We start from the raw sequence: 15,120 nt of genomic DNA on the forward strand, positions 1-15,120 counted from the left end.
TATCTCTCGGTGTGTTTTTTGGCTGTATCCTGCCCTGCTGAAAAGGTTTGGGCTTGTCTTTCTGTCTCTCCTTAGTGATATAAAAGGGGTAGAATAGTGTATTTGGCTGCAGGCAGCCACATAGAAAGGCTTACACTCTCGCCAGTTACCAGCTTACAGAGCGTCACATGGCAATGCAAACTCAAGTGTTTACTATCCCGCCAGCCATTTACTGAGTGGATTACATCTCTGGGCAATGGCAGCCAATGTTCCAGCTTCACATTTTTATTGGTGTCGTAAACAAACAAGCCAGAGAAATAATATGGGAGGTTGTGTACGACAGCAATTCATGTCACACTTCTTATTGTAGCAACTTATATGTGAAAAATTTCTCAGCGGTGTGGCACATGGTATAAAGATGTTCTTTTTTATTGAATTCAGTAACCTCCAAAGGGTAGTGTTAAGCCTCACCAGTTTATGCTGATAATGTGTGTTCTGTCTTCCTGAGGAGCATGTCACTGTCCTGCTGTGAAAAATCCTAGTCTCTCATCGCTGTAATCCTTTCCCGTGGCGAGTTTTTGGCCGCAGTCAGTTACTTTTCTGTTCTGTTAGGAAGAGAGAAATAATGAAGGCAGCCATTGTGCGTTGACTGAATGGGAAGCGCTCAGCAGCATTAAACCCGTAAAGTGGTGGGTCACGATCCCCGCAGACCAGCCAGCCAGGGGGCCGGGGGCCCTGACGCGTCTCCCTGGGTGGCACTCGCAGGCCTCTCCTGCTGTGTGGGCACCGAGTGCCTAGCTTTGTCCTGGGGACTTGGAGCTTTAATGGCTGTTCTAAAGGTCGCCTAAGGAGACATCTCATCTGAAAAAGATGTTTTAGGTCTGGTGGACATCTGTCTGGAAATTCTGCTTTCCTGTCAGGTGCCAGAGTCTGCATTCTGGGAAAAAGAGGAGAACCCTGCCCGAGGTGCTCCCCCAATGGTCTTTTTCCCGTGGGGCGGGTGGCATTCGGGCCTCAGGGAAGCCGGTCTCACCGCTCGTGATTGCAGGCCACGCGAACCGGCGTTCAGCGCAGGTCATGGAGGGCAGCGAAATGGAGTGAGAGACCTCTTCAGAGCCTCGCTTTGCAAGCCAGGTACACACACTCTGGTGCGCAGCCTTACCAGATGCAGCCTGTGTGCGTGTCAGAAGCCAGTGCCTTGTTTTGAACATCAGACTGGAGAATTTTGTATGGGGCACTTTCTTCGCCCTTTCCAAACAGGCACTTGGGTTGTGAGGAAGAGAAGAGTAATACAAATTATGTGTACGCCTATACACACTGATAAAAGGAAAAAACAAGATAGCTTAGGGAGGTAGTATTTCAGCTATGATACAGTTTGGGAACACAGGGAAGGTTTAGAAGATGGTGTTGGGAGTACAGCTAGACTGAGCCTCAGTTACAAAAATAGAGGCCGAAGTGGAAGACTTAAAACTGTTTATTGGCCTCTTAACCCTTTTCCCCTTTATACGCCCATTTGAGACTCAGAACAGTATTCTTTAATATCTCTTACACACCAAATGTCTCTATGAAGAAATGAGTTTTAGTGAATCGGGTTCAGGCCCCTGTCTCAAAGGCTAAGCACTTCTCTCATCTTTTCCTCAACTTGAAGCAAAATTATTTTGTGAGTTCTTGAGACATTTTCCATACAGGCATCTGCAGTCATCACCTTGTTCTTTCTCATCTTCCTCCTTTCTTTCCATTTTGACAGTTTTTATCCCCAGTCTCTTGTGTCTCACTTCATTCAGCACCTAGAGAGACCTTGCAGGCATGGTCCATCAGTCGCCGTTTGTACACACGGCCTGCCCAGCATTCCAACAGGCCGTTGCAGGGATAAAACACCTTTCCCTGGTGAGCATTGTTCTACTGACTGCTCTCCTGTGAGCATCAGAAGTGCACAAAACAGTCCTCTCAGAAGCAGGGGTATACTTTGGGGTTGTGGCACACTTAGATGAGTGAGTGAAGGTTGTACTGGAAACCTGTTTCTCTCCAAGACTGGTTTCCGTGTAGTTAACCACCGGTTGTAGCTGTAGACCAGTGACGTACAGTCTCAGTTGCAGTGCAATTGTAGGAGGGAGAAAACTCCTGTTCCAACCTGATGGTGCCATTGAGTGGATCTTTGTCCCTTGTTTAGAAGTTGGCTTTCAAGAACTGGCAGTGGCAGAGACCCCAGGAAGCAGCGTTTCTGAATAGGATGTCCCTGAAATTCTTGGAAAAACAATGACATGAACTCAAGGTTATTAACACACCAAGAATGAATATGCCACTACTGTCCAGCTTTAGTCTGGGAGTTGAAGCCTTGTGAATTGATTTTGTGCCATTTTTGCCACTCTGTACCCATACCCCATCACCTGTTAATGCGCTTTGGCATTTGGGGGTGGATCTTCCATCTGCCACGTGCAGTGAACACTTCCTATACTGAAGGTGCTAGAAATGACATCTGCCATTGCCTCAAAAAAGGTATGCCTGCCAACTGCAATTGGAAGAGTTCTAATAAGGAAATGGTTTTAAATGAGGTTATAATGAAAAATCTGTGTGCATTATCTGAATCTTTTTCTAAGAAAACAAAAATGTGCTCCATTTCCTCCAATCTTATTAAATTACATAAACATTGTTTTTGCATATTTAGCACAATCACATTGCTACATGAAAATCTTGAGTACATTTCTAGTTGTAAAATGCATTTTTTGTGTGTGTGCGTTTGTGGGTTAGTTTGGTGTGTGGGGTTTTTTTTGTTTTTGTTTTTGTTTGGGTTTTTTTTTGTTTGTTGTTGTTTTTTGTGTGTGTGCTATGTTGGAGAAGCAGACTTACAGAAGGTTGCTGTGGTGTTGAGGTCTGTCTCTTGGAGACAGAAAACCCCTCTGATGAATGTGGTGTTTGTGGATCCGAACCAGTATGAGAATTTCTGATTGAAAGTCTAGAAAAGTTTTAATAAACTCATTCTGCAATTAAAAAGAAGAGCTACCCTCAAATGTGAATCCCAATCCAGAAAAGTGTTTGGCAAACAAGAACAATACTCCATAGATTTTCAAATTGATGGCGCTTTCCAATGGCAACTAATTTGTTCCAGCATTGAAGTGAACATAATTAACAGAGACTTTCTTTCTTAGGCCGATTAACCACCAAAAACCATGCCAACATTGTAACTGTAAGCAGTGAAAACCAATATTTATGAGGGGGATTGTGCAAGAGTTTGTGTGACAGATGGACGTTTTATCACTGTTGATGTTTGGAATTCCCTTGAAAAGTAATGCAATATCTTGTTATTTATGAATGAATGAACAAACGAATGTGCTATGCTGACTGAGTTTTCTTTAAAAAGAGGTATACTAAATTAATCTTCTCTGTTTAGCCTCTGTTTATGTTAGGTAGGCTCATATATTCTGATGCAAAAGCTAAAAAATCATAATTGTGTTTTTATTACAGATACAGATCCACGTGTTTTAGAAAAACAAGAATTACAGCAGCCAACCTATGTTGCCCTCAGCTACATTAATAGGTAAGCCATTTTCAGAATTTATAGCAACCTCATATTTATTTTTTAAATGTATTTTTTTAACAGAGAAGAAAAAATGTTTTCAGTTTAACATGTTTACAGGAGATTATTGACAAATCAACGTTTATATGGAATTTTCTTGTTTCTGTATTGGGGAGGTGTAGGAGGTAGTTCTTTGTGCATACGTATGGCTGAAAACATGACTGATTTACAAGCTCATGCTGGAACTATTTTGTATGAAGAGTTAGAATATGCTCTTTTGACTTCATAGGGCATTTTGGGAGATTAATGGATTTATGTTTGAGTGAAACTTTTAAATGCTGGGGTGAAGAGGTATTTTATGAATTCAGAACATTGTTGGAATATCAGACTATATCAGGATATAGCAAATTGAAATAATTTAATATCAGAAAGTTATTTAGTAATGTTGTGAGCGTGTGTTTTGCAATATAGCTCTCCCTATAAGCCCACCTTCGGTCCCCGCTCGGGTCGTCTGATCTGAGCCCTAAGAACTGAAAGCACTGAGCCACCTGTTTGACCACCAGTCATACAGGTGACACCAGCATCCAGAAATAACAGGGAGCCAACATAGGTGACTGTGCTATTCACTCAGGTTTTATTAATGCAGGTTCATTCAGTTTTTACTAATGCAGATTTATTCCTAATCTACATTAACCTCATAACAATATCAGTCACTCAGATACAATCAGTAGTAACATCATACAGGAGAATTGGGGGACAATGAACCTGAGTCCCAGGGTCTCAGTGCACAGGTTGGGGAGACAGCACAGTAGGCAGGGCAGCCGTCCAGAGTCCTTACAAGTAGCACCTCTGGAGCTGGGCGGGCCGAGGGGCAGAGCCTGGGGTCGCAGGGCAGTCAGATCAGCATGGTGTGGAGCGGCCCCTCGGGCGGTAGCGCTCGGGTGTCTCAGCAGCGGTCTGAAGCCTGCCTCAGCCATGCCCTTGAGGGTCGTGCGTTCCACCTGCCCTGGGTCTCTGGATAAGGGTTTGGGATCCCGATAAGCCATAAGGGAATATCAGATGGGTTTATCCCAGGGTACTCCGCCTCTACAGACTATCTGTTCAGGTCACTTGTGGAGATCTTGAACACTTCACCCTGCCAGGCATGACTTTAGGTAGTTTCCTTCTTGAACCAAAGTGTCCTGGCTGACTGGCAGCCATCTTGGTTGACATGAGTGACGCCATTTTGTTTTATATGCTTTATCCCAGTGGTCCCTCACCTTTTTGGCAACATGGAAGACAATTTTTCCACAAACCAGGTGGGGGCGGGGAGACAGGAGGAAGAGCTCAGGTGGTAATGCACGGGAAGTGTCCCATTCCCCCTCCTCCACCCCACCTGCCGCACTCACCCCCTGCTGTGCCACCTGGTTTCTAACAAGCCACAGACTGGTAACAGTCCAGTCCTCAGGGGTTGGGGGCCTCTGTTTTATCCTATCTTGACAGTACCTATGGCGTTTTATTGGTCCTGCTCTCAAAAGTAGCAGCTCATCTTTTAGTAAAAATGTTCTCATCACCTGACCTGTCCGTGTAGAGTGACGTGAGTTTTTACTAAAAGTGAACCTGTGAGCACAAGCTTGGGGAACAGTTAGAACTTGTGAGCACAAGCTTGGGGAACTGTCAAGTCTAAAAGAGGACTTGGTCTTTCAGCCAACTCAATTATGGAGACAGTGATTTTGGAGAGAACGTGAAATCAACTTTTATTAAGAAAGTACACGTGCCTGAGGAGAGAAAAGCAAAGCAAAACTAGTTTTGAGTAAGAACAAAAAATTCTCTGCTCATAATTCAGTGCATGAATTTCTACTGACTGTCCCTTTTTTATGTACAACAAAGGTCTTTTCAGTCTTAGTATCAGAGCTGCAGTTCAGGGTCTGAAGTGGAAAACTAGGAATGGATTATCTGGATTGTTTCATTTTAATGCTTTGTTAGAAAACTTCAGCCTTGTCTAGAGAGAGCTTTGAATTGGAGTTGCCTGTACTGTTTCAAGTTCCTTTATGACGTGTTGTTTTAAAAGAATTAATTAACGTAAACATCTATTTGCGTATCTCCTTTGGATTTGCTGCTTGTCAGCCTTCCCTGGAAGTGAGAGAAAATACCTCTAGTTTACCATTACCCATAATTTTTAAGATGTTTAAAGTAAAAACACCTTCAAAATCATATAAAATACAAATAAAGATGTATATGTTTATCTGGATTACTCACAAAACCTTTATTTCCATTGATTAGTATGGGTGTTGAAAATTTTTTATACATTAGAATGATGGAAATGTTAATTAGCTACTAGTATTGAGGAATAGGATGAGTAGGCTTATAGATTAATTGTGGTATTGAAGTTGGACTTTGTAATGGTGCAGTAGTTGTGTTTTGGATAAGATATGCCACCTGGGTATATACAAATTCATGTGATACTAATCCTTATTCTAAGTAGAGTCTTTGAGGTTTTCACATTTGTTCTTGCTGCTCATATTTGTCAGCCATGTTGGCAGCAAGGATCTATTAATTACACAGGTGTTATACTCGCCAAAGAAATAAATATTCTGCCAAGTGTGATTTGGGGCTAAGAAAGAAGTCAAATAGGGATAAGAGCCACACACGAAAAACCACTAGAGAACCTGAATCAAGTGTGATAGTTTAGTATAAACTGTGCGGCGTGATATGCCCAAATCCTAAATTCGACAAAATCAGTGGATGTAAAATTTCTTGGATGAGTCTTCTGGGAGAAAATGAGTCATTTTTTAAAAATAATCTATTATTATAGCCATTGTAGAAAATTAGAAAGTATAATAAAAAAATGTTTTTAATTAAAACACATTTTTTCCATGTGTCTCTACTGGTAATACTTTTACACATATTTTTTAGTTTCTTTCTTAAAAAATAATTTTTAACAAAAAGCTGGTGTACCATTCTGTAACCTACTCTTTAGTCATTGATTTCTGCTTTTCCATATCAGTACACTAACCTATGTCTAACCAGATCACATTAGATTTTCCCAGATGATCTAAATGAATCCTTTACAGTTGGTTGTCTCATCCAGTGTCCAACCCAGAATATCACATTGCACCTGGATGGTGTGCCCCTCAATTCTTCTGATCTGGCATGGTCCTTCTTCCTGACAATGACCGTTAAAGAGATGGGCCGGGTGGCCCAGAGAACACTCCCACCTTCTGGGTTTTCATGAGGACATGAGCTGGATTATGTCCTCAGGATGTCATTTGGCAGGTTCCTGAATTTTCTGTGTTTGCTCTAAACTAATTGGGACCTGGAGAAGACTCATCTTGAACTGGACACATCATTGTTTTTAGAGGTATGAGAAAATAGAGAATTTATCACGCCATACCCCAGCTCATAGAGAAACAGACATCTGTTGAGGATCGATATGTTTCCTAGTGACTTTTAGGGGAAGGAGGGGGACTGTGTGGAAGGTTGCCCAGGTTACTAACAATGCTTCTCACTCGGGATCCCTTTCTGGACAGTGCCACATTCATAACACAGCACTTAACACATGGTAGACACTCTGGATATTTGTTTGTAGATGGTAAATAAACACCTAGTAAAAGAAAGAGGGCAGAGCATGGATGAAGCCAAGTCTGGCCATAGGGAAAACGTGCTAAAAAACGTCTTCGGGGCCTCAGATACAGAAGGGAAACATTGAAAGTCACATGAAGCCAGTATGGATTCGAGAAGAGACTAAAGACTAATACGGGTTAGGTGTTGCGAAAGAAAGTCAGCCTGACAGCAATATCCTGACGCCGGCAGAAAAGAGCACTGTAAATACATACAGAACCAATGAAAGATCTCTTTCTTAAACCTCAGGGGAAAATGAAGTCTAACTTTGCTGAGCACCGAAGGCAGAAAAAGAATTAATATTTCTCTGCTCGTATATCTATTTGTCCAACTCTAATGTACTTTCGGGCATCTCAAGATTGAAATGAAACTTTTCTTTGGCAATAACATTGACTGAAATCAACAAGGTTAGGATCCTTAAAATGGAGCTAGCTTTTTGGATTAGAAAAAGAAAAGAATTGTAGAAATTGGAGCCTTTATTTATATCTATTTAATATAAATATTAAATGCTTCACTCTCATGAACATAACGTGTTTAATAAACCTTTAATTCCTTTAAAAAATAGGTCTGCTATAATACCTGAGAAAATTTTAAAGTAGAAATAGTTTAATGAGAGAGGCTGAATGAATTAGCGAAGTTTGTGGAACAGTTCTGCAGAAAAAGATGGATATAAATTTTAAGGATAGGGAGTTCTATTAATTTTGTGACACGAGGAACAATGAGAGGTCTATGTAGTGGGAAATTTAATTGCTTAGTCTATAATATTTATTCACCTGGAAAATAAAGTATAAAGGGCAAGAAGCAAAGCTAGAAAATTTTGAATGAAAGAATATAGAAGGACTAACACTAGAAAGAGCAAAACTAACACTTTTTTGCCTTGTGCTCTTTGCTAAGCATTTTTTACATGCTGTTCAATTTGATCTTCCTAGTAACCATCTGAAGGAGGTACTGTGATGATCTCCAGTTCACAGGTGCAGAAGTTGAGACTCGAGCTAAAAGACTTGCCCCACTTCCGCAGGTGGTACACCAGGGAAGCGCTGGGCTCAAACCTGCCCAGTCGGGCTCCAGAATCTGCGTTCCTAATCACTGCGCAGCCTGACTTATGGGGATATCAGAGTCAGTACTAGTTCAGAGAAGTAAGAAGGGAATTTGGAAAACTAACATTGGGAATTAGGGTAGGGCAGCTGGGCAGAGGGGCCACAGACAAAAATAAGAGTAATGACCGTGCTGCAGATAATTGGAGGGTGGCGACCTAATAAAGTGAAACAGTGCGAGAGAGCAGAAGTTAAAAATGTCATAAGAGGTGACCAGTAACTCCCAAATGACACATTGCGACCCAAAAACGAGTGTGCAAGGCACATCCTAGCTTAGCAGGCCTCAGCTGTCGTGGGAAAGGCCACTGTGGCATCCTAGATGAGGAGGGAAGAAAGGGCGGAGCACAGTGCGGTGAGCGGCAGAGCGCCGTCAGCCGAGTCTCCATAAAGCGTTGATGGGAAGCCCTAGGTTACATCTGGGTATTTCCTTCAGGTTATTACCGTGTAGCTCAGGGAGCTGCCTTGAGGTGATGAGATAGCTTATTAATAACTTATGGAGTCCCAGAAATGGATAACTGAGATAATTTAAAGATATAACAACATGCATGGCCATGGCTATTAATTATACTATTTCCTCTACAAAATGTTTTAAAATAATATAAATTGGAGTTTCAAAATTAACTTTAGTTTTTAAAATATGTATATCATTTTTGTAAAAATTGTAAAAGAATATCATGCCTAGGCACAAATTGGTACCTTCTTGCACTCAGTCCTTGTCATTTACTACCTAATGAAATTTTAATATTCTTTTACACCTAAACTACCATGCTACTCCAATTCCCTTCCCTACTTGGCACAGTAGTAGTTAGGTTTGACCACCTAAAAATGAATTTTTATTTAGCGTAGTGTTTGCTATTAAAGGTAGACAGCAAATTCTAAAATGGGTTTCATAGAACAGTGATTCCAAGGGGTGTGTTCAGCAGCCTCAGTCTCTTTCTCTCACGCACACAGACATACACACACCTGAGCTAATCATAGAAGGGTTCTTTGGTCGATTAAGTCTGGGAAATCCTGAGTTAAATAAAATGGATTTCTTTACCACAGAATTTATCACCCACTCCTCTGCTGGTGTGTGTTTTAGCCTCCGAGAAGGATAATGTAATTCTCATGTGTACCTGAACCAGAATACATCTTCTTGAAGCATCTGATGGCCCTAGTTGTGTGCGTACCAGTTAGGCATTGCCAGGATTATCACTTCCACCCACATCCTCAAGTTCCCCAAAGAACCTCGAAGCCTTTTATTCAGGACAGCTTTCTATCCTTTTTCTGATTCAAATGCAGAATGCTATCTTTTTTTCTCAGACTCTGCTGGGGAGAGGCAAGACAAAATTGTGCCCTTATCTGCTAACTTAATCAACTTCTTTTTTGGTTTTTTTTGCCTCTTTTAGTAATGATCCCTTTACTTCTTACAACTTGCCCAGACACCTAGCTGGCTTCTGTTTTTGTTTTTGTTTTTAAAGAAAGTTGTTGTGTTTTTTTTCCTTAGAAACTCACTGTTTATCCCATTCCCAACCCCCCAACTCCAATGTAATCCTCTTCCCCCTATGAGAAAGGGGGTGATGTGGGGTTCAGAGTAGGCCTCAGGGGTGAGCCTGCTGAGCTTTGAGTCTTGTCTTTGCTATTCACGAGTTGCGTGAGCAGGCTGGCAGGTCTCAGCCTCTGCTTTCTCATCTCTCATAATAGCCTCCTTGCTGTATTGAATCAATCAGTGCGTAGAAAGCACATACAACAGTGCCTGTGACGTGGTGTTATATGAGTAATGGGTCTCCCTCCCCCTCCCATATTCTGCTCATGCCAAGTCAACTTTTTCTCTATCAACTCAATACTTAGAGGAACAACTGCAAAGGAAGCCTTTGCTTTGGAACAGGGCCAGAGCAGTTCCTACTAGGAAGGAAACTTCATGAGGCAGAGACATTTCCTATCTCCTGCAACTGTGTCCCCAACCCCCAGAACAGTGTCTGGCACATAGTGGACTCTCAATATTTATTGAATGAGTGAATGAATGAGTGTAAATGTGTGTGAAAGTGAATAAATGATTGAGTCTAGGAGGTCTAGCTACACTTCTGTGAGAAACCAGGAAACTCTACTAACCATGTGCATTGCGAGGATTGTATGATGAAAATGAAATGTTATACAACTTTTATTCAGCATTTATATGGAATTGAGTATAAAGATATAATAAACTAGTTCTTGCACCATAAACAACTGGGCAGATGTATGAGATAATGGTTTTCAGGCTCAGGACAATCGGCAGCATAAGACTGATCCCCAAGACAGAGGAGACTTAGGAGGCGAGTCCTGTGATCACTAGGCTCACTCTGAGGGCAGTTTCCATATTGCAGTAGTGTGAGCGAGAGCCCAAGCGCAGCAGGACCCTGAACTGAGGGCAGGCGGGTCAGAGCTGGGGCAGCTGAAGTTGCTGGAACCTGGGGCTCAGGGGAACTGGAGCTGAGGCATCTGTGCAGCAAGGGGCCGTCAAGGTTTGTATGAGGGCCCTTCATGAGTCCCTGGCTGTGGGTGGGCTGCATCTGTGCAGGGTAAGCCCAGGAGTCTTACGAAAGAGCAACGGCAACAGGGGCGAGGAAGAAACAGTCCAGAGGTCAAGTAGTGCTGGTAGGCATTGCATTCCAACTCAGCCAGCACGGAAACAACTTGTTAACACCCGAATCTTCCACTTAGATGCCAGAAAGACCTCAAATGAGAAATGACGACTTTGTGCCAGACTCTGTGGCTGCTCTAGAGACACCCTAACAGCACCTAAAACCAAGGCCCCATGAGATCTTCAGAGGAGACAGACTTTGGAGGTAAATGCTGACAAATTAGAAAGTCTCGGGAAACACTTTGGACTTTCCACAGATTTGACCTAATAAAGTATAAATTTAGGCCTGCACAGATTCAACATGATCAGCCCGAAATTGAACTGTCTTGTAGAACAAAATAACTAGTCTTCATAGGAATGAATCTGATAATACAGTGTCTAATATACAAGTAAAAAATTACTAGACACGAAAGACAGAGGAGTATCTAGCCCTCCCACAAGGGGGGAAGTCAGTAGCGACCCTTCCCTGAGATGGCCCAGATGTTAGATTTAGGGAACACAGGCTGTAAAGCAATTATAAATGTGTTCAGGCACTTAAAGGGTACTAAACAAAAGGTGGTTTTGAATGAAAATAAAATCAATCTGGATGCTTTTTTTTCTTTTAAAATCCTCCTACCGAATGTGAACTGCTAAACGAAAGCTTGCGTCTTCTTTCCCGCTTTCATTCTCACTCCAAAACCGCCCCCCGTTTCTCCATGCCCTTATTCTTCAGATGGACCCATTTTTGCCAGATTATAGTCTGTTATAGCCTTGGACAATTAAAAAAAGCTGTAATTAGACAAGTGTGCACTGGCCTTTTATTTTATACAAACAAGCCTAAAACATTTGGGTTTTCTTTTTTTAATCTAAAGGCAGTGCTGTGTTTTTTTCCCCTGAAACCACCTGTTCGTGGTCTTCAGAAAGCAGTCACATTTATTACAGTTCAAGACATGCTTTTCGTTCCCTCCTTTGTCCACCAGATCTGAAGTCCTGTGTGCCTCAGCCCCAGACTGAAGTTTGTGGCCGAACGCATGCCATAAACATGCTGCATGCTGTTAGATCTCAAACACCAGACATCGTGCTACCATTTTCTTAGCCTGTGTTTTTATGGACATCAGTTGAAACAAAGCCGAGATGGCTGCCTGCCAGATTTCCCTTGTAATATCTCTAGCTTGATTCGGCTTGTTCATTGTGTTCTGCAAAAATCATGTACAGTCAACGGATACTGGGAAGCCAGAAAGCGCCCTTATGTGACATTTTGGCTTGTTCCAACAATTAGCTTGTGCTGCTGGTGTAAAACACATGGTAGGGGAGGTGAGTCTTGGCAGAGCTGGGTGACATGACTCGCTTGTTAGGCCTCCTGGTATAACTTACTTTGTCATCTGCAGTTTGTTCTCAGGGCAATTATTTTAAAACAGGTTGCTTATACAACTCAAACAATATCAGGCCATTTTTTTGTCTTATCTCCACCCATCAGCATTTATAGCTAATCTTTATTTTATGCATATTTGAATCCAGTGCAAAGCTGCATTGTTGCAGTTTTTTCAAAATCTTCAAAATTATTACAGGTCAAGAGAGATGCAGTGATACTGAAACTATCTAGAATTAGACTTCTACTTCTTTCTCCCAACTTTGTAGAATTCCATTTACTGGACTTTGTCCTAAGCAAGAGCTACTGTACTTTCATTGTCTTCAACTGTGACATTTCCCTGCTGATCAGCGTCTCCATGGCTACCTCTTCTTTGGCCACATTTGCCTTGAGACCTCTAGGATCTCAGCCCCTCCTTCTTGCCTCCACATTCAGGCTGGTTGCTGGATGGTAACTTCGAATTTACCACTTTAGATTAATTCCCTTGTCCCAATGTCCTTGCCTACTCATCACCTCCAATCTCAGCATCAGGCAGCATGTCTCTCTGTTCAGGTGAGCAGCCGAGAGTCGCCACAGGGAGGTACCTGACAGTGTGCTTCACGCCACCACAAACAGCCTTTCCAACCCCAGCTGGACCTGCAACACTGTCCCATAATTCTTTCATCCCAGGTGAAAACCTTGCTATATTTATCAGGTTATCAGTTTCCAGTGTTCCCATTTCCATGTTCAATCTCAACCTCCCTCTCTCGTCTCTTCATCTGGGTCTTTCACCCATGTTCAAGGCTGGCTCCAGGGCCTCCACCCTCACCTCTGTGGCCTCGACCCCCCGTCTCCTCCGGCTTCATTTAGTCCCATCACAGTGTTGATATAATAGTGGGTATCCATCTGTGTACTTCCTCAGTGCAGGCATAGATGTAGGGCTTTGGCTGTTTGTAACATTTTTTATTAAAATGTGACAGAATGGCAGAGGAAAACAAGTTATATAATATACACTTTTTGTTTTGTACTTAACATCTCTAGGTCAAAGTCAGAGATTGCGCTAACTCATTCTTTAATGGCTACGTAAAATTCTAAGATATGGATATATAACGATTCAATCCTTCCATTAATTGGTGGGCATTCAGGCTGTTTCCAGATTCATTTGCATGTGTTTATATTTTTGGCCACTACTTCCATTGCTGCAGTGTGGATTGACCCCTGTTTCTTCTACAGGCCAATGCTTCTTTGCTTGTATTTCTACCTTAATGGAATCTCAGATTGCCTCCCTCTCCCGCCACTGGCCTGTCACGCTTGGAATTAAAGCAAAACTCGTCACCATGGCCAACAAGGCTTCTGTGATCAGGCACCCCCACCTCTCCCACCTTATCACCACCTACCCCCCCACTCCCACCCCCACCCCCACCCCAACCCCTACCCCAACCCCTACCCCAGCTCCTGCTCCTTGAGCACACCCAGCTCATCCTCATCCCAGCTCTTGTCCTTGCTGGTCCTTCTGCCGGGATGCTGTTCATCCCATCAGAGCTTCACGCAGCTCCCTTTCCCACCTTGTTCAGGTATCTGGTCAGGTATCCCCTACACTGCAGGTCTTCCCTGCGCAGCAGTTAAAACAGCTCCCTGTCCACCTACCTCTGTGCCCTTACTCTGCTTTGATGTTCTTGGCACTCACTGCCACCTGAGATCACAGTGTGTGTTGTCACTGAGAGCCTGTCTTCCCCCTGGAAATTGTGAGCTCTCCAGGGGCAAGGACTTTGCCCTGTTGGTTATCTCTGTATCCACAGCTTCTAGAACAGTGCCTCCAACACTTTAGTTGTTCAGTGTTTGAGTAAGTGCATGACTAATGATCACAGTTTTATATGTACATTGTGTTGCCTTCCCAGTCTGTGTTTTATGCATCTTTCTACTTCTGCCTCTTCACACTTGGTAAGTGCAGGGACTGTTGTGTATAGTGGTGAATTTCAACATAAGGGATGACCTTGGAGATCTCCCTCTTACCCCCACCATTCACATTTACAAAATGACTCCAGGCGCTACACCTCTTATTTCATTTGGAAATTCAGGCTCTGGCAGTAAGCTACTTGATTTATCATTTTCCCCTTATGTGCAGCACCTCAGAGTTAATTAAGAAGGCCATGAATCTTCCCTTCATAGCTCTAACGCACTCCCATTTGCAGGATACTTTCATATTGCTGAGACTGTTGATTTGGGACTGAAGTTGAAACATTACTTAATTTTCTCACATTGAGGCTCATTATGCTGAGCCTAAATACTCCTCTTGCCTTTGAAGGCCTCTTCACTCGCAAGCTTTAAAATAGCTCCATGTTTTCAGTTTCTAAATAACTTGTTCTCATTTCCCATGCCATGGCTAAGACCTTGCCCGTCGGCTCAGCAGTGCAGTTAGGCCAGCCCCACGTCACCGGAAGGAGCTCTGCATCCGCAGCCCCACAGTGGACTCTCACTTCCGATCTGTGTGCAGCTTGTTTCCAGAGACAGCAGCCTGGACTCGGAAAGGACAGCCACACAGCTGTGTCACCCCAAACCACACAAGACCGTCGGCCTGAACAAATGTAGTCAAGCCGTAAGAAAGCATGAGCCTTAAATCCTTAAAAGGCCAAAGCTAAATTTTATCAAAATTGTGATATTGAGGGAGAATTCGTGTGTACTACAGAAAATTACTCTCCTTGTCTAATTTTCAACACAGATTAGATCCTGTTAGTTGAACCAGTACTGCAGGGCAGGGCACTGGGCACTACACTTGGCTGGGTCGTCTGCGGTTGCGCAATGAGCTTCAGTCACAGCTCTGACCGCCATTTCACACCGGAGGGAATGAATTTAGTGAGGGGGGGGGAAACACTTAACTTTTTTAGTGCCCTGGACCCCTTTGGTGAGCTGGTGAAACCTATGGACTCTTTCCCGAACATGTTTTTAAATTCAGAACCTATATTATACAGGATAACAAAGGAAACCAGTTTTATTAAAATACAATTGC

The 15,120-nt window shown here is 42.8% G+C and overlaps 1 protein-coding gene across 1 annotated transcript in view; it reads left to right on the forward strand.

Annotated features, from left to right (window-relative positions):
• JAZF1 (JAZF zinc finger 1) overlaps positions 1-15,120 on the forward strand; it is a 302,566-nt gene that overhangs the window by 171,781 nt on the left and 115,665 nt on the right. Inside the window, exon 2 of the mRNA XM_054563892.1 lies at positions 3,442-3,514. Coding sequence (XP_054419867.1) covers positions 3,442-3,514 — 73 coding nt within the window. The remainder of the gene's footprint in view (positions 1-3,441; positions 3,515-15,120) is intronic.

This window comes from Pteronotus mesoamericanus, unplaced genomic scaffold, assembly GCF_021234165.1.
Source record: "Pteronotus mesoamericanus isolate MK-2021 breed Mesoamerican mustached bat unplaced genomic scaffold, CSHL_Meso_final scaffold_85, whole genome shotgun sequence".
Lineage (NCBI taxonomy): Eukaryota > Metazoa > Chordata > Mammalia > Chiroptera > Mormoopidae > Pteronotus > Pteronotus mesoamericanus.